The 19,056-nt window shown below is 39.4% G+C and overlaps 1 protein-coding gene across 2 annotated transcripts in view; it reads left to right on the top strand.

Annotated features, from left to right (window-relative positions):
* The window catches only part of IL20RA (interleukin 20 receptor subunit alpha), a 35,094-nt gene extending 33,438 nt beyond the window's left edge, over positions 1-1,656 (top strand). For both annotated transcript variants that reach the window (XM_090279900.1, XM_090279901.1), the window contains one exon: positions 760-1,656. In XM_090279900.1, coding sequence (XP_090136026.1) covers positions 760-1,548 — 789 coding nt within the window. In that variant the 3' untranslated portion in view covers positions 1,549-1,656. The remainder of the gene's footprint in view (positions 1-759) is intronic.
* The last annotated feature ends 17,400 nt before the right edge of the window (positions 1,657-19,056 follow it).

The raw sequence follows: 19,056 nt of genomic DNA, 5'->3' as shown, positions 1-19,056 counted from the left end.
AGAAAGAAGCTGAAGGACCTGTTTCATAATGTTAAATGAAATCACATAGATTAACCATGAGGATTGTCACATAACTCATCATTAGCCACCTAAACAGGCACCTCCCACATATCCCCAGCAAAGTTTTAATCTGAAATATGTTTTTCTGACCTGATTTAGAGTTTCTCTCTCTGTCATAAACTGGCAAGTGGATTTCCCTTTTTGGCTTCATTATAGCATGACTAGATTGGCGTAGGCATGGAAGTAAGACCATCCCTACTCATGTTCTCATCTTCCTTTTCCCATCCAGTTTCCATGTTCATCCACATGTGATGTCCAGGTATCCACTGCTTATTAACAAATACGTAGTAAACTATAATTAACAAAGCAGTTTCAAAACGTCTGTCTCACTCAGTTCTCACCACTCCCTGTGTGGCAGAAATTCAGATTCTGCAGAACTAGAAACCAAGGCTGGAGAAATAAACTCCCTGAATTTCCTCAGCCAGTTAGAGGAGGGGGCAGTCACACCCTAGTCTTCGACCTGGACAGATACCCACTCAGTGAACACTTTTCACTTCCATATGCACTTCAGGTGTCCTGGGTCTCTTGCCTCCATGTGAATGAGGTTTTCTGTATATTCCAAGCATAACTTTCACTCCCATGATTTGGTAAGAATAGATTTTAAAAACTATCTGATGACAGTATAAGTTCTATTTAACAGCTGTTTTTAATGTCTCCCTAGAGTGAAAAGGTGACAACCATTCTCTTCTCTCTTTATAGATTTTGATTTATGGAAATGAACTTGACAAAAGATTCTTTGCACCTGCTGAAAAAATTGTGCTTAACTTTGTCACCCTCAATATTTTGGAGGATTCTAAAATTTCTCATAAGGATATAAGTGTAATGGAAAAAAGCAATGATGTATCAGACCTGAATGAGCCCAGCAGGGACCAGCAGCCCCACCAAGAGGAAATGGATGTGAAACACTTAGGGTACGCTTCACATGTGATGGACAGCTTCTGTGATGCTGAGGAAAGCTCCAAAGGGACTTGCCTAGCCCAGCAAGAGTCACTCGGCAGAACAGTACCCACAGGTAAAATGGTTGTTGAATATGAATACGATGTAAGAACTGCTGACATTTCTGTAGGGCCTGGAGATCAAGCACTCAGTTCGCAGGAGGAAGTGTTCCCACATGGAAAATTATTGGAGCAACAGGCAGCTTTGGTAGATTCTGGCCTACATACACTGCTGTCTTCATATACCCCTCAACTCAGAGACTTGGACCACCTGCCAAAGGAGCATGTGGACACAGAAGGGCCAGAAGAAGAGCCATCGACCACACTGGTCGACTGGGACCCTCAGACTGGCAGGCTGTTTATACCTTCATTATCTGGCTTTGGACATGACTCAGAGGGATGGGAGCATCCTGTGTACAAGGAGCCCCCAGATGAGAGCCTTTTGTCTAGACTTTATGAGGAACAGGTTTCAGACAAGCCTCCGGAAGAAGATGAAGCCTACCTGATGCAATTTTTGGAGGAATGGGAATTATATGTACAAATGGAAGACTGATACCCAAACTTCCCTCTCTGTCCAACCCCTACTGCTACAAGGCACAGGAATGTGAACAATTGAATGACCAAACAATAAAGTACCAGGGATAAAAGAAGTTTACGCAAATTTTTCTGTGTCAGTGAGAACTACTTATTTCTTCTCTCTCTTCTCCTAGCATTTATTTTACTCTGCTCAATGGGGGGTTGGTTTGTGCCTGTGGTCTCTTACAGTGATGACGGGCCCTGGAGTACCATGGCTGACCCATTGCTGTGTGTCCAGTGAGAATTCCAAAATGTTTACCAAATTGGGTGTAGAATTATTCAGGTGGGTGTACAATGGCATGTTATTTTCTAATTAGTACACTTCTGCAATTATTTTCTGGGCATTTAAGTGTATAACACTGTAAAAAATATTTCATGCCATAAATACTACTGCTTTTTTAGAATTTGGTTTATTATTAGAAGAGTGAGATATTTAAAACATGCAAATATTACTAAGTGGGCGGTATGTTGGTCACACTTAAAGGCCCTAGCCCACCATTAAATCATAATAATATATGTGCAAAGTGAACAAGTCAAGCAGGGATCTTCTTAGCATCACACATTTTGGGCTACTTTCAGTGGTCATAGTAATACCTTATGAGAACTTCTGAAATGTAAAAATAAATTGTGATTATTATTTTATAGTCAGAAAATGTCCTCTCAGTAACTTAGTAGGGGACTAGCCTGAAAGAAAACACCACATTCTATAATAGAATAATTCACTTATTTCTGGAAATGTTTTTCTTTAATTAAATTTATTGGGGTGACATCAGTTAACAAGATTATATAGGTGTCAAGTGTGTATTTCTATGATACGTCATCTGTATAATGCATTGTGTGATCACCACCCAAAGTCAACTTGTCTTTCATCACCATGTATTTGGCCCCCTTTACCCTTTACTACCCCCGCCCTCCTTTCCTCTGGTAGCCACCATACTGTTTTCTGTGTCTATGAGTTTCCGTTTTATATTGTACATATGAGTGAAATCATATGATTCTTAGCTTTTTCAGACTTATTTCACTTAGCAAAATATTCTCAAGGTCCATCCATGTTGTCACAAATGTCAGTATTTCACCTTACTGCTGAGTGGTATTCCATTGTGTGTATATGCACCACATCTTTATCCAGTCCTCTACTGAAGGCCACTTTGGTTGTCTCCATGTCTTGGCCACTGAGAATAATGCTGCAGTGAACATAAGGGTGCATGTATCCTTGTGAATAAATGTTTTCAAGCATTTCAGATAGGTACCCAGAAGAGGGATTGCTGGGTCATATGGTAGTTCTTTTCTTTTTGAGGAACTGCCATACTGTTTGCCTTTGTGGCTGTACCCATTTACATTTCCACCAGCAGTGAATGAGAGTTCCTTTTTTTCTTTACAACCTCCCCAACAGTTATTACTCGTCTTGTTGATAATAGCCATTCTAACAAGTGTGAGGTGGTATCTCATTATAGTTTTGATTTGCATTTCCCTGATAGTGGAAGTTGAACATCTTTTCATATATCTGTTGACCATTTGTATGTCTTCTTGAAAGAGGTGTCTGTTCAAGTCCTCTGCCCATTTTTTAATTTGATTGTTTTTTTGGTGTTGAACTAAAGTGATCAAAACAGCATGGTATTGGCAGAAAAACAGACACGCAAACCATGGAATGTAATTGAGAGCCTAGAAATAAAACCACATGTATATGGGCAAATAATTTTTGACAAAGGAATCAAAAACACACAATAAAAGAAAGCCTCTTCAATAAATGGTGCTGGGAAAATTGGAAAGCCACATACAAAAGAATGAAATCAGATTACAGTTTGTCCCCACTAACTAATTTGAAATGAATCAAAGACCTAAATATAAGATCTGAAAAAATAAATTGCTTATAAGGAAACATAGGTACTAAACTTAGAGATCTTGGTCTTAGAGAACATTTCATGAATTCGACCCCAAAGACAAAAATAAATGAATGGCACTATAGCAAACTAAAAAGTTTCTGCACAGCAAAAGAAACTGCCAGCAAAACAAAAAGGCAACCAATGAATGCCTTTGACAAGGGGTTAATATTTAAAATATATGGAAATGTGTTTTACAAGGTATTTACATAGTCTGTAAACTAGAACATGTTTAGCAATTGAAGCAATGTGTGACTATCACATTAAACTATTAAAATGGACAATGTCTCAAAGGCTATTTGGAATATGTATGAATGAATATTCCTCATTCACATGATCTTAAGATGAATAAGTAAACAAGGACATACAAAAGAGATAAGTTAAATGAACATGTAAGATGAAGTGTATTAAAAATGTGACATGATTCACTGTGGCTACCATAAAACAACACCATCCTAGTTAACTTCCGGTAACTATTCCAATCTCTTTCACCATTCACTTAGAAAATTAAATTCTACAATTACACTGCATTAAAATATGACAGAATTGATTAAGTTGAACCATATAAAATTGTTGATATTTGACTTTTTGACCTGCAGAGACAGCAATTTCATATGATTTACCTTAATATATATTTGTTTTAATCACAAGATCATAATCCATTGAGGCTCTTTAAGGAAAACAGATATCCATATTTTCTTATTTATATTTTTGGCACAGGCAGACAACACTGGTGGGAGAGATGGATTCTGGAGTCATGGTCTTTTGAGATTGTCCACAAATCCAAACAGTTTCTGATCTAATGGTTTAATTTAGAGCATAATTATATTAACCAGAGTGTTCTGTTCTTTTCAATGTTTGTAAAAATGATCCTGCCAGAAGAACAGATTTATAATACTAACTGTAGAAGAAGATCAGGAGTGGGAAAGAATGAATTGTTACTAAGAGCAAAAAGAGTGATTAATGATAGTTTGGCTTATTTATTTCATTTATAAAATATTTATTGAGCACCTACTATGTCTTAAAGTGTCCTATCTATGAAACAGGGATGATGACTCACTTAGGGTTGTTATGAGGATAGAGTTAGAATACAGGAGGCATTAGAATGGTGTCTGGCACATAGTGCGTGCTATGAATGTGTCTGTCGTCATTATCAACAGTCACAGCACATGCTTAGCACTGGAAAGAGAAGCCATTTACACATATGACTATTTCAATTCAAAGGAAGAGTTTGCCTCACTTCGTTTTTCTTACCTGAAAGTACAATAGTAATTTGCTTTCCCATTTATGCCTTTGGGTTGAAATCCATTAGTGGTTTTGTAAAAAGGAATCTGATTCTGAGTTGCTTTTACACCTTTTGTCAGTCTAAGCAAGTCAGAACCATTGAGCATTTTTAAACTTTTGTTGCTTCAGTACTTCGCAACATATGTACACACACATTGCAATGTGAGCACATCATAGGTATTTTTTTATGGGGACAGTAACACATTCTTAGATGCAGTGTGTCTGTGTGGCATCCTGTCACCTCTGTTGTCAGGGCTCAGCAGCTCCAAGAGATCATCCTCTGGGATCTCACCAAATTCCATGCTTAGGCCTGCGGTCCACATGGACCTGGAAAGTTGAGGTTTCAGAGCCTTTGACAAGTATGCTTCATCCTCTCATTGGCTTTTTGTCAACTCTAGGATTTTAATACCTCTTATACATTAGATAAGTTTTCCTCGTGAAAACATCTATTAGTGGCTCTTTTTCTACAGAAGCTCATAAATTCTAAATAACTGGGTGAATGAAAATAACCCACTACAAAGTGAGTGAAACCTAGTGCCACATTTTGCACAAAAGAACAGAGTACGTGAAGAGGGACACTTACCCCCTTGGCCCACAATATGGGAAAGATCTGGTGCCCCCAGGCTGAGCTCTGTTCAAAGGAAATCAGTGCATGGAAAAACTCTGTACAGGCCAGCATGCGGGTCTGTCCAGTGTGGTAAATATAATGAGAACATCAAACAGAAGCCTCCATCAGCATGAATCACACACCTGGGTCATCAATCAAATAAAGCAACTTCTTCTGGCCCTCACATCACCTATTCCATGCTCTGAGATGGATTTTTGCTAAATTATCTTGGAAGAACTGCTTTTCACTATTTTCTTTGTGGTTACTCACATTGTGTCTTCCACAAAGCTTCTACCTACAGTTTTTCCAAAGACCTTGGTCAAAAGCATATGTCTGTAATTTTTAAATAAATATTGCTACGGTTGTGGGCATTTTAATAGTAGCTCTTTTTTTTGACATAACAGATAAATGTACACATATTCATTGTAGAGTAACTGGAAATATAGAGGGATTACCTATAATACTTTCGCCCAGATTTAACCACTGTAAACATATTAGGGTGAAGAAATGATTCTCAGCTGGAGTGAGTCTGCCTCCCATGGGACATTTGGCAATATCTTGAGACGTTTTTGATTGTCAGGACTCCGGGAGGGTGCTCCTGGCATCTAGTGGGGAGAAGCCAGGGATACTGCTAAAAATCCTACAATGCACAGAGCAGCCCCCATAACAAAGAGCTATCCAGCCCCAAGTGTCAATGGTAAAGCCTAGGTTGATAAACCCTGGTGTAGAATTTTCCAGACACTTCAATGCATATATGTATATATTTTCTCCAAAAGGATCATACTCAACTCTTTTGTAACTTGCTCTTTTCACTCAAACATGTATAACAAATGATCTTATCTTCACTAAGGTTAACTTGATGAAGTTTCAATTATATTCAACTGAAACTATTGAAATGGCAGATTATTAATTATTTTTCTAAACTTAGTGCTTTCAAACATTTCTTTTAGTCAAACACCAACCAGAAGTTGGAGTTATTAACACGTTGCATACTGGGGAATTTAAATGCCTTTTAGAAATGACAAGAATTCTCGCCATATATATGCAATGTGTTAAGAGCAAAGTGCTGTGAGTCCTTGAAAGATAACCAACTGGCCCTCTTCAGACAGTCGCGCCCTGAACATCACTACCTCTGCAGAATGGCTGGGTGGCTCCTAGGTGGTCGTTCATCTCCATCTGAGGTGTTGGACTCCCCTGTGCTTAGTTCCTCCTCCCTCTCCTCTTAGTCTTCTGCATCTTCAGTGATGGGAGCTTGAAGGCAACCTTGGCTATCACTGTAATTCCTGGATAAACTCTTACGTTTATTGCTGATATTCTTGCAGACTCCTTTGCCTGCAGCACCTACAAGATTTCTTTCCTACTTTGCCAGTTTTAGTATGTAACAAATTTTCCAGTTGGTTTTTATTTTTGAATGCCTAAAGATGCTGGGTTAAGGTTCCCTAAGCATTGCTGCCTCCAAGGCCCCCTTCGGGAAGGGTGAGGGCTGGTGTGTTCCACTGTATTTGTGCCATCTGAGGGAGGCTCCTTCTGTCCTCAGGAAAGGCTGCCTGTCGGTGTGTTTGCCTATAACTCTGTCTCTAGCACTTTGCTAAATTTGGAAGCAGATGGGGTATTTTCCCCCTTACTTCCCCAACATATTTCTTTTGATTTCTCAATCTGTCATTCTCTGGACTAGGTGGTACTTGGAGGCTTCCCATCAACTCAGAAGATAGACATATGGCTCATGTTTATATTTTAACTCACAGGCCACTAAGACGAGTCCTGGTCGGGATAAATACCATCTGCCATTTGCCTGTCCCTGAACCTGACCTCTGTGGGCCATGGGAATTAGTCACTGCTCCTAAAGGTCTCATATAGTTAAGATAGTTTACACATTTTTGTGTCTTCTAATAAAGTGACTTTTCCCCCAATCTGAAATTCATTTTAAATGCCAGCACTTCGGAATATTTTATTGGGAGGGGGGACAATAGGAATTTTAATCCCAACTCCCAAAAAGAGGCATGGGATATTGCATCTTTATCAAATTTGTTGATTTGTAGTTTTTAAAAAAAAATGGCCCAATATCACCCCAACAAATTAAATTTTAAAAATATATAAAAAGTAAAGAATTCAGCAGCATTTGACTTAACAAAAGTATATGAAGACAAAAGAAAACCTTAAAAATGTTCAAATTGATTGAGTGGTTAACAGAAAGATCAGTATTCTTACATATGACTGAAAATAGAGTTTCTAAAGTGAAGAAGCTTGGATCAAAGTCAAGCTCAGTCGCTTCCCAGGCTTGTTACCTTAGGCAATTTACTTAACTTCTTGGTACTAAATTCCCTCATCTGTGAAATGGGGATAATAATTGTACCTGCCTCCTAGGGTTACAGGGGAGTTAAATGAATCAATGCATTTAAAGTGCTTAGAAGAGTGCCTGAATCATAATAAGTGCTCAGTGTCAGCAATAAAATAAAGCACCAAGACACATATAGAAGAATTTTCATAGAAGCAGGATTCATGTTTTAAAACTTTGAAAGAACACTAACATTCATCAGCTGGAGAAAGCCATGAAAATGAATGCAGTGAACCCTTACAGGACAACACAAATGAATCTCACAACCATGGTGAGCAAGAAGAGAGATTCCTAGAAGAATAATTCCATTTATATAAAGTCTCAAAGTATACAAACCTGTAAAATTAAATGCTATTTCTACACGGAGGGTAAAACTATAAAGAAGTTGCAGCTAATAGTTGAGCTCGGCTAACTGATTTTGATATGCAAGGAAGAAGGATTAGGATTGTTAAATGCTTGGCCCTTACACTTCAGCTAACTGTCCTTTTCTGTGATGGGCTTGCCTTGGCTACAAATGGTGAGTGACCATTAGCAAACAGAACATGTTTGCTCTTCCTCAGTCCTGTATTTCCTGCTGGCCTATTGTCACCAGCTCCCAAAATGAAAGGTTTGTGAAACTGCAGACAAAAACACTTGCAGGTGGAAACACCTTTAATCTGGGCATAATGATGAACTTTAAACATTTAACTTTACCAAAATAAATATAAACAGAGGTATAATCAAGACCTTTGCTAATATTTCTTCTTAGCACCTTATCTGAATCCTATTCTCAAAAACCTGGAGCGTGTGTTCATTCTGAGTGTGACATTGTAACAAAGGCTCTAACCAACCAGAAAACATCTCAAATAGGGTCTGTAGCCAGGACATAAGCGGAAGCCTGGAGTGAATCCAGGAGTTAGGAAAGCCTTGATAGCTGCCACATGCAAAGGACTTTCTTGTGAATGAGGGCATTAGACATGTTTGTTGCCTCAGAGAATGGAATCAGGACATGTATTTGTGAGTTGCTAGAAGGCAGAGTTCAGTTCCAAGGAAGGACGTGCTTCCTATAATTAAGCAGTAGCTCAATTCTTACCCATATGAGGTACTGAGGTCCCTGCCCTGGGAAGGGTTCAAACGTAGGCTGGTTTCTGCTGAGGCCTTTGCGGAGAGGATTCCCCTGGGGCTGGCATATGTGGTCTCTGAGGTCTTTCACGCCACTAAAGGTCTACTATGAAAAAACAATATTTGAAATCATCTTTATTTCACCTCTTTTTTTCCTCTTTTTCTTTCAGGCAGTTCACTAGCTAGGTAAGTCATGCTCCATTTTTTCATAAATTACCATAGAACTATGCTTCGTGGATAGCTAAGGGGAGCCCAGGAGTGCTAGTCTCTGAAGGTGATACACAGGAGCTTCGAAATTCTCACCTGAAGTGCTCGGCACCAGATAGACACTTCTGAGCTCTCACCCTTACAAAAATCATTTGAAGTCTAGAAACATCATAATCCTTGTTTCTTTAATTCCTGCGTTTCGTTGCCATCTTACTTAAGCAAGTCCCTTTCGATATCTTTCTCCTTAATGAAGTCTTTGGGTTATCAGAAAAGGGAATACTGCAGACAAACAAGGCTCAAAAGCCAACTTGTTTCCATAATTCTCTTCTATTAGAATAGAACTAGACATTGCAGGAACAAGTGTGTATCAGACAAGTACAAACAAATGATAGATTAAGAGCAGTCTACATTTGAAAACATTGCCATAATACCCTTCAATATGAATAAATATTGTTTGCTCTCATCCCAGTTATCCAGAAAAACCCAAGGCAGTTAACATTGGCATGGAGGTTTCTTTGCTGGAAGTGAGCCGTTAAACATAACTTAGCAAGTATCTCATTTCTTACTGCACTCAAGGTCTCAGGTATTCCTAAATCTAAAAGTGGTATTCTTGTGCTTTTCCAACAGGCTAAAAAAAAAGTGAAAATGGCATGCGAGGAAATGGGAGGGAAGGGGATAGCTGCGTATCCCCTGCACCCTGCACAGTGTGCAGCACTCGGTTTGAATTTATGATGAACAAACAAATGCACTGAAAAGCATGAGCAAAGGCGTAGGCATTCAAGTGCACACTACACTTAATTTGGAAAGGAATGTGACTATCTCTAAAAGTACTTTCATGTGTAATATATTACTTGACTTCTAGAAATTAAACTCCATCAAGGCAGGGACTTTTCTCTTTTTTCTTTCCCCACTGATATGCATATGTTCCCACCACCTAAAACTGTGTCTCTTTTATAGTAGTTGCTCGATAAATATTTGTTGATGGTATGTATGAATAAAAGAATCTTAAAATTAGTGCCCAGAAATAAGCCTATACAAATATATTTAACTGATCTTTGGTCAAGGCACAAAGGCAATACAATGGAGAAAGAATGATCTATTCAACAAATGGTTTTGGAACAACGGGCTATCAATCTGCAAAATAAAAAATAATTCCTAAACAAAAACCTTCCTCCTTTCACAAACATCTACTCAAAATGAATCAGAGACCTAAATTTACAAAGCAGAACTATTAAATTTCCAGCAGGAACGATATAGTAGAATAGATGCTGGGTTTGGCAATTCATTTTTAGTTACAATACAAAAAGCACAATGCAGAAAGGGATTCTTGACCAAGGAAGGGGCAAATGCTAAGTCTCTGAGATGTACATGTACTTACATTTTGAAGAGAAGGTCAGAAAGAAGGTGGTGGCTGGGCATAGTCACCCAGAAGGATCCTGAAAGGAGAGTAGGTCAGGGAGCAGTAAGGACCAGGAGCCTTGTGGCAGCTGTAAGGCATTTGGGTTATACTCTAATGACAATGGAAAGCCGTGAGAGTTTTATGCAGGTGACTGATATGATTTGATGCAGTTAATAAATGTCAGTTAACTCTGAATGTGAACGACTTTTTGATGGTAGACAGTGGGCACCTTCACTTTAAAAAGAGAACACGGAAGGAGAAAATAAGTTGCTTGGTTGGGGGAAGAAGGTGCTTTTTAAAAATTTTTGTATGTTTTATTTTGCTGGGAGTTTGGAGTAAAGCATTAGTTTATTCTGAGGAATACTAACTTTGAGACATCTGCACATGTTGAGATGCCAAGGTGATGATTTGGAATATATGTTCAAGGATCAGGGAAAAGGCAAGAACTCAAGAATTAATCATGCTCACAAACCAGAATCAGGGAGCATTAGCTGAGGGATAGTATAGACTACAAAGAAGAGAAGCCAAAGACAGAGTCATGGGAAATGCAGGCATTTAAAGAAAGGGCGAAGGAACAATGTTGAGAGGTAAGAGGGAATGGGGAAATTATAACTTTGGCCAAGCCCTACAGAACCTCTAGCAAAGGAATAGAAATCCCAAAGTAAGAAATTTCTGGAGATATAGCAACTAAAATGAAGACTCAAGGTCAAAGGAAGTCACATGAAGAATTTGGTAGAAGCAATACTCTGTCTTCTGTGTTGACAAAATCAGGTCCCATTTAAGGAGACTGTTGAAGCCATGAGCAGAGCTATGGTCAAAAAGAAATTGGGTTTCAGAAATTTTACCTTACAAAAATACTTGAGCAAATGCCCAAGCATATAACTATGAGATGTCCATTACTACATTTCTCATAGTAAAGATTTTTAAATAATTTGAATCTCCAAAAATAAAAGCTTAATTAAATTAATGTTATTATTCCCATACAAGGCAAAATTTGGCAGCCACTAGAATAAAGGAACATGTTCAGGTATGGTAAGCAGGAAAATCTTGAAAACGTGATCACATGTATTCTATGTTTACAAATGTACATATTTATAAATGTATACATATAAGTGCACAATTTTCCTTTCTGCTTACTTTTTGTTTTCATTTCATCATGGATATATGTTACCAGTGACATTTTAAAAAGAAAAGTGTGGAAATTCTATTATGAGCACATTCAGTCTCTCTGTTATCAGCACCACCAACACCACTCCCCACCCCACCCCCACCCCCACCACCAGGCACAGAGAGGCCTCTAGGCAATTGCATTTGTAGAGACCAAAGCCTCATAGAAAAAGTAGTTAGGATGGAATGGTGAGAATTAAATAAATGATATCTTTCCAATAATGTTATAAGGACAGACACAGCGGATAAGCTCAGACAGGAACATTCACAGTGAATTTAAAATAAGGAAGCAAAACCAGATGAATACAGCTGAAGATGAGTAGACCCATGTGATGTCTGTCAGGCTGAAATTAGGGAGCAGTAGAGTCTGTGACCGTAAGAATAATAATAGCTCTTCAACTCAGTCATAGACGAAGGAACTCATCAACCTTGTGAACCTTTACACGAATTCCAAATGTTGAAAAGAACCAAACTAAATCCTGTAGTTGTAAGTGGAATGAATTTTCTGAATATTTTACCACTGTTAGGTATGGAACAGATGTTCCATTCCAGAAGCCATGCTTGGTTTGTATAGAATCTGAAATACAAAAATATAATTGTATAAGCAAGTGTCCTAACCATCAATACATCTGCCTTTTAAATACTATCCGAGGCTAGGTGGTAAATATGACAGAAAAGAATCATTATTCAAGTTTCCAGGTTTACAAGGATTTAGTAAAGACCCTATATGTCTGAAAGGAGTAGCTGGTAAACATAAATATCTCTGTCACATCTGTATTTCCAGGGAAGGTACAGAAGGCTGTGTCTAAGAATTAAATTTTGAGACCCCAGCAAAGTTTCAGAAAAGTCCAGACTTTATCGCAGAATGCAGAAACTCGACATGTCTCTGACAGCGAAGGCTCCGGGGTTTGGTTCATACATTGCCCTCAGTTCTGGAGTTGCCAGAGCCATCTTCACATCCGTGGTAGATGGTTACCCCTCTGCCCCCTGGAGTTCCACTCTGTTCTTAGGGTCAGAATCCTGAGAAGATAGAGGTGCCACTGAGAGTGGGAAAGAATCGCAAGCAGGTGCAGCCTCGGCTGCCTGCCCCACCCCCAACTCTGCGGCTCTGCTTCAGCGGAGGTGGGTGGTTCAGTGCAGGGAAAGGAGTGGAGGGAGGCAGCATACAGCAATTATGTCTTTTTTGAACTGCTGCAGGCAAAGCCATTGACATTTATATCCAAAAATGGCTCTTTCTAAGCCCACAGTCTTCCCAGAGGAATGTCTGTCATGTCTTCATCACCTTCCATTAGGGGCAAGGATCTGCTCTTAACAGGAGATAACATTATCAGTGGCCTGCCTTGCATTCAGAAATAGAATAGGGTTAGTCCCTGTGCCTGGCACTGCCCACCCAAATCCTGCTGCCCTCCATGTACCTCCTTGGCTGCCTATCTTCAGTGCACACCTGCTCCCAGAGGCGGCTTTGGGCTGACCCAGACTTCTCACAGTCTCATGGCACCTGACTGGGGCCAGCAAGTCCAGGGAGTGGTGATAAATGCCCCATCTCTCCATGGCCTCTCTCTGCCCCCAAGGGCTAGGTTACGCTAGCCTCCCAGCTAAATGCTTCCAGAATGACCTCCCCACAGAGTGGTGGCTCAAATAGGAACCAACTAGCCAGCACTGTTTCCTGAACAACTTTCAGGTTTGCAGAAACTACAGATGCTTCAGGAGCATTTGAAGGAAATAAGAAAACATGGTTCCTCCAACCAAGAGACGTAAATGTGGACCAAGAACACCCAGTGCAGTTTTAGTTCAAACATTCATACTGTTGCAGCATAATGTTCATCAAACCAGGGGTTTTGTAATGATAAAATCTGCTATTTGAACTCACGAATGTGGCAATCTGATCTAATAAGTTATGTTTCATATACAAGGATGAACATTCTTGGGAGTGTCTTTGGAAGTTGGTTTAGCTTGTGCAATTTGATTCTTGTTTTATTCTGTTTTCGCTCCTGCTTCAAAACCCACTGGGATTTTATAGCTGATTTTTTCAGATGTATCAGCCATGATTCACAGCAATTTGATAAAAGATAAAATACTTCAATTTCTCAGGATAAGCAGTCAAAATTAAGCATTCAAATGAAAAAAATATTATACTCCCCCAGTAGAAGTCAGTGATTAAGTTTGTGAAAAAAGTTCTTTTCAGAGACGCTCCATGAAGCAGCTAGACTGGTTTTCCCTTTGTCCAACTCTGACCTAATTTGGAACTTTTCTTCTAAGTACATCTTGATTTAATTAATTGCTTACAAGTTGCCTCTCAGAGATGAGCTTCCTTTCTGAGTAAAAAACCTGAGGAAACTTCAAAGGGTCAGAGAGGTCTCAGGAGACGTTTTGTTCCCCAAGGTTAACAGAAGGAGACCTCCTTCCCTTTCGGGAATGACAGACTTCTGTGCATGGTCCCTGGGGCCAAAAGCAAGCAGAGTGCCTGGGAGTACACAGGGGACTCCCACACAGTGCCCTGAGGTGCCTGCCACCTCCTCCCTCCACACCTCACAGACTCAGGGAGTAATCAGGTGTCCGTGACTTCTGGAAAATCCCTTGGCAACCTGAGGAGATGGAAAGGCTGCTTGTCAGGATCTTTAGAAGATCTGATCCAATAAGACAACATGGACTTTTCAAGTGTCTTAAGAAAAATTCTCTTTGAAAGAGACATCTGTCTGGAGCCAACAGCTATCTGCTCAAGGACAAAGGACATCCATAATTTGTTCAGTCTTGTCTTATTCCCTAAAGGGAGAGGACTAGGAAAGGTCACCGTGGTTTTAATTGGTTTCTATAAGTCAAATAAATGAATTAGTCTTAAGGATCCACCATATTTGGGCACTGGGGGCACACGGACAAATGATACGTGCCCTGCCCTCGAGGAACTTCCAAGGACTTCTCTGTACACCCTTCATTTTGAATGAGGTGTTTTATCTCCCAACAGTGAAAATCACTACTAAATGGATTTCACACTTCTCTGCCCTTCTGGCAGGAATTCCCAGTCCTCACTTTAAATGTCAGCTGTACAAAGACAATGCCCTCTGGACAGACTGGAGCCTCTAACTCTTTTCTTCACATCAGCTGGGAATCTAAGAGATGCCTGTGACTTCCTTCTCCCTCATCCTCCCGCATCCCATTAGTCACCCTGAACCAGTCCCACTCATTTCTCCATTTCTCCAGTTCCACTGTCACTGTCCCATTAGGGCTTCACCACATCTCTCCTGGAGATTTTGAACACATGTCTGGCTCATCACTCTGACTTCAGTCCTGTCTTGCTCTTAATCATTCCCCGTACCACCTCATAACTGCCTTTTCAAATGTCAACTTTTATGCCAGTTTATAAACCCTTGAAGGCAAGCAATGAGATTTTAACCTCTGCATTCTGGGCACCTGGAAGAATTATAAGCTAATAAGCAGACATTCAGCCCATGTTTATTAACTGTGTGCGAAAAACATAGAAAGATAAAGGTGTGCATTGATGTCTCCAAACTACTGTGAGTTTACAGTTCCTCCTCTTCAGTTTCCTCTCCATTGTCAGTAATCATTTTACATGTTTTAGCAGCAGTAGTGCCTCTTATTCATTTATTTTCACTACCCTGATAAAATGTTGGTTTTGATATACTATGAGCTAGCAAACCAGATCATCAACGTTTTTAGAGCGGGTATAAAGTAATGGCAAATAGGCTCTGACTGGGTCCCTCTTCCACAATTAAATCAAATAAGCTTCAGTGCACTGGTTTTGTGAGAACTGCTTCAGCACCTCAGGGAACTGTGTTCCATTGCTGGGTTCCAAATTGGAGAAGTTGTCAAAAAGCCTGAATTAAATTTTCTGGTAATCAGTAATTTTAATTTTTAGTTTTATTTCAACAGGAATCTTTCAAGTTTGCTTCTAGAAATGTATAACAAGACTCTTGATTTTACTCAATTTTTTAAGTGGTAAATATGCATCTTAAAATGTTATTAAAATTTAACTCACTGGAAAATATTAATGTTGCTACTTATATCTTTGCTGTTTAACACTATCAATCACAGTTTAATATCAAATGAGACAGTATATCAAAAATCTATGTTAAAATAAATTTAAAGAACCCTCAACTGTAAATGCATGTGCATTGCATTATTCTGTTGAAAATCTCCACCTATTCCCATTCCTAATGGATTCTTTGTCAACAGAAAGCTGAGCCACACAGTCCTGAAATACTTCTCAGCACAGAACATTGGTTTCTGCTTTTCCTTCTAAAACTGTGATTCACTACATTTGGAAGTGGAGATGCTGAACACGCTTGAAAAAAGCAGTTGAGCTTTTAATTGAAGCCAAATTATCCTCCATGATAGTATCACAATTGCCTCAGTTGAGAGCAAAGCCCAGCCCACACCACCTCTTTTGAAATTACTGTCACCTAAGCCCCTGTGAATGTAGGCCTCGACAGCCAAGTACATAAGTGACCCCAGATAATGGGACCAGAGGGACAACTGCCACTGGATCAACAAATTCACAGGCCAGACTAAGCTAACTAGATTCTTTCTTCTGGAAAGGTAGAGCCAGGATTCTGAGACAGAATTAAGGGGTTGATGTTCAGCTCTTGACCTGAAAGGTCATGTAGAGTCAAGATGGAAGTAACCTTGTTGGGCTGTGTGCAACCAGAAGAAGTGCATCTGGGGAGAGAGGAAACAGAGAGAAGAACCACCTTGAGGTCTGGGGAGAGGCACAGAGTGTGACCTCATTTCAGAAAATGCCATCTATATAACTTGGAAGGCCTAATGCAAAATGAAAATGTGGAGTCCCTTGTCCATAAGCAAGGGGAAGAGACCATTAAAAGTACTAAAATATAAAGATTTTTTCTTTTAAAAATATTGTATGATTTATAAAATGCACAGGCAAATATTAATCAGCTCAGGTTGCCATAACAAAACACCACAGTTCTGGAGGCTAGAAGTCCAAGGTCAAGGTGCTGTCAGGGTTCCTAGTAAGACCTCTCTACCTGGTTTGCATATGGCTCCTTCTCTCTGTATCTCACTTACCTTTACTCTGTGCAGAGAGAGAGAGACAGAGAGAAAGAGAGAGAGAGAGACAGATTCTTCCTCTTCTTATAAAGACACTAGTCCTATAGGATTAGAGCCCAACCTTTATGACCTTATGTAACCTTCATTACCTGTTTAATGGTCCTATCTCCAAACACAGTCACATAGGGGGTTAGGATCTCAATATATGAATTTGAGGTGGGATGGACACAGTTCAGTTCATAACAAGGGGTAATATTGGTACATAAGTAGTAACATAAACTTAAATTTAAAGGAATAATAGTTTGGGTGTTATAATCTTATATAATATAGTAAATTAGACTTTATTAGTGTGTAGATTGATTTTAGGAGATTTCTGGATCACTTCTGCAAATATATTAGATCATTGAAATTTATACTTTTAGAAAATTCATTTTCAGTTGTTATCATTGAAAATAATATGAGTTGCTATTAAAAGATTCAAGATTACAAATAATTTTTATCACTTTTAATTTCGTAGAGGAGCTATCTGCTGATGCCACTATTGCTAGAGCTGTTAAGAGTATTTTATAGGTTGTGAAAACATTGGAACAAATTTCTGATTATTTAAAAACACAAATACTAGTACATCTACAAGGTCTGTCTAGAAAAAGTCCGCCATTGTTAATATAACGAGAACAATTTGCATGACATCAGTATAACCTTGCAGCCAAGGATAGTGTACTGGACTGATGACAGTGAACAATGATGACTTCACTGTATTAATCAGTGGGGGCAGTAGACACCACTGAATTAGCATGTGTTCTGTGTGGTCGTCACATTCAAAATGAGTGAGTAGAGCAACAAACCTGCATCAAATTTTGGATTAAGTTTGAATATTCCTCCTCGAAAACTATTTGAATGATTCAGAAGGCTGCAGCTATGGGCACTTGTTGATTGGCAGCTTCATCACACAAAGCATCTGCTCACAAATCATGTCTCATGCAGAGTTTTTTGGCAAAACATCAAATTACCTGGATGACTCAGCTCCCCTACAGCCCATATTTGGCGCCCTGTGACTTCTGGCTTTTCCCAAAATTAAAATTACCTTTGAAAGGGAAGAGATTTCAGTTCATCGATGAGATTCAGGAATATATGATGGAGCAGCTGATGGCGATTGGGAGAATTGTGTGAGGTCCCAAGGTGCCTACTTTGAAGGGGACTGAGGTGTCATGTACAATGTTTCTTGTATCTTGTAACTTCTTCAATAAATGTCTCGATTTTTCATATTATATGGCTGGATACCTTCTGGACAGACTGTGTAAGGTTGATGATTTGTATAAATTTTTAGAAAAATTTAATCCTCTATACAAATCACTTTTGTGTAAGTCTAAATTTAATTTTAAATATAAATTTATACAATGGTATTTTAATATTTCCTCTTACATTTCCTGTACCTTATGGAGGTTATACAAGAAACTGACTCTGTGATTTGTATATAATACAAACACCTGTTTATACATTTTATCACTGTATCTTCAATTACAAGAGAAAAATTAATTTTAACATTATTTCATTAATAATTGGCTCATTGATGCTTCCTGTGAAAATAATGTTCTTTTCTATAAATTGTGATAATCTTTAAATTTAATTTCTGTTTCTAAGCTTGTGTATATTTGTTTTGCTGTGTTGTGGCAGTTTTCAAAACCAAAGACTTAAACTGAAGAATTCAGCTAACTCACTGATAGGCTTTACTGTAATGTCCACATGTATGTTTTTATTTTGTAATAATTTACTGTCAAAGATTTACCACCAGAGTGCCAACAGCTCCTGGAAAGCTTCAAGACTTGTGCTGCTACCCCAGAGATGGACCCCAGGGACAGGCTAGCAAACAGGGCTCCCACCGTGGGTCGTGACCCTCACCTGGGCCCCCCTTCTCTCACCAGGGCTTTGCTGCTGCCGCTGCTGCCATCACTGTCATCACCAGCAGTCAGGCCCAGGGCCCAGCCTTGGCATGTGCAGGCAGGCTGCCTGCTGCAAGCACATTGCGCATTGCTCACTGTGCCGCAGGATGAAGCCAATGTGCGTGTGTCTGAGCTGCAGCTTCAAGTATCTCCTCTGTTCCCATGCACGTTTCAGCGCGACTTAACTTACAACTTGGCCCTCGTGGGCCAGTTCTGGCATCATCCCTCAGGAACCTGAGCTGTGCTTGTATCATGTTCTTGGATCGCATAAGAGAGCCCTTTGTATTTTTACCAAAAAATCCCCCATCAGACAGACACTGCTAGATGCCCAGTCATTGCCCATTTATTATTCCTTCAGGGGATCCATGTGCCACCTTCCCAGAACTCCTTACATTTAAAGTAATTAGGTAACTTAGAGCCAATGGAAACTAATCAGAATCTGCTAGAGATTGCTAGGAAATGTTTGCTTTCCTGACATATATCCAGCCTTTTTCTTCCTGCCAGGAATACAGACATAAGGATGAAGGTAAAAGAGCCATCTTG

Source organism: Furipterus horrens, unplaced genomic scaffold, assembly GCF_987537825.1.
Source record: "Furipterus horrens unplaced genomic scaffold, mFurHor1.1.pri manual_scaffold_6, whole genome shotgun sequence".
NCBI classification, from domain to species: Eukaryota; Metazoa; Chordata; class Mammalia; order Chiroptera; family Furipteridae; genus Furipterus; species Furipterus horrens.
The sequence above is the reverse complement of the archived record's forward strand: the minus strand, read 5'-3'. Positions and strand labels throughout refer to the sequence as shown.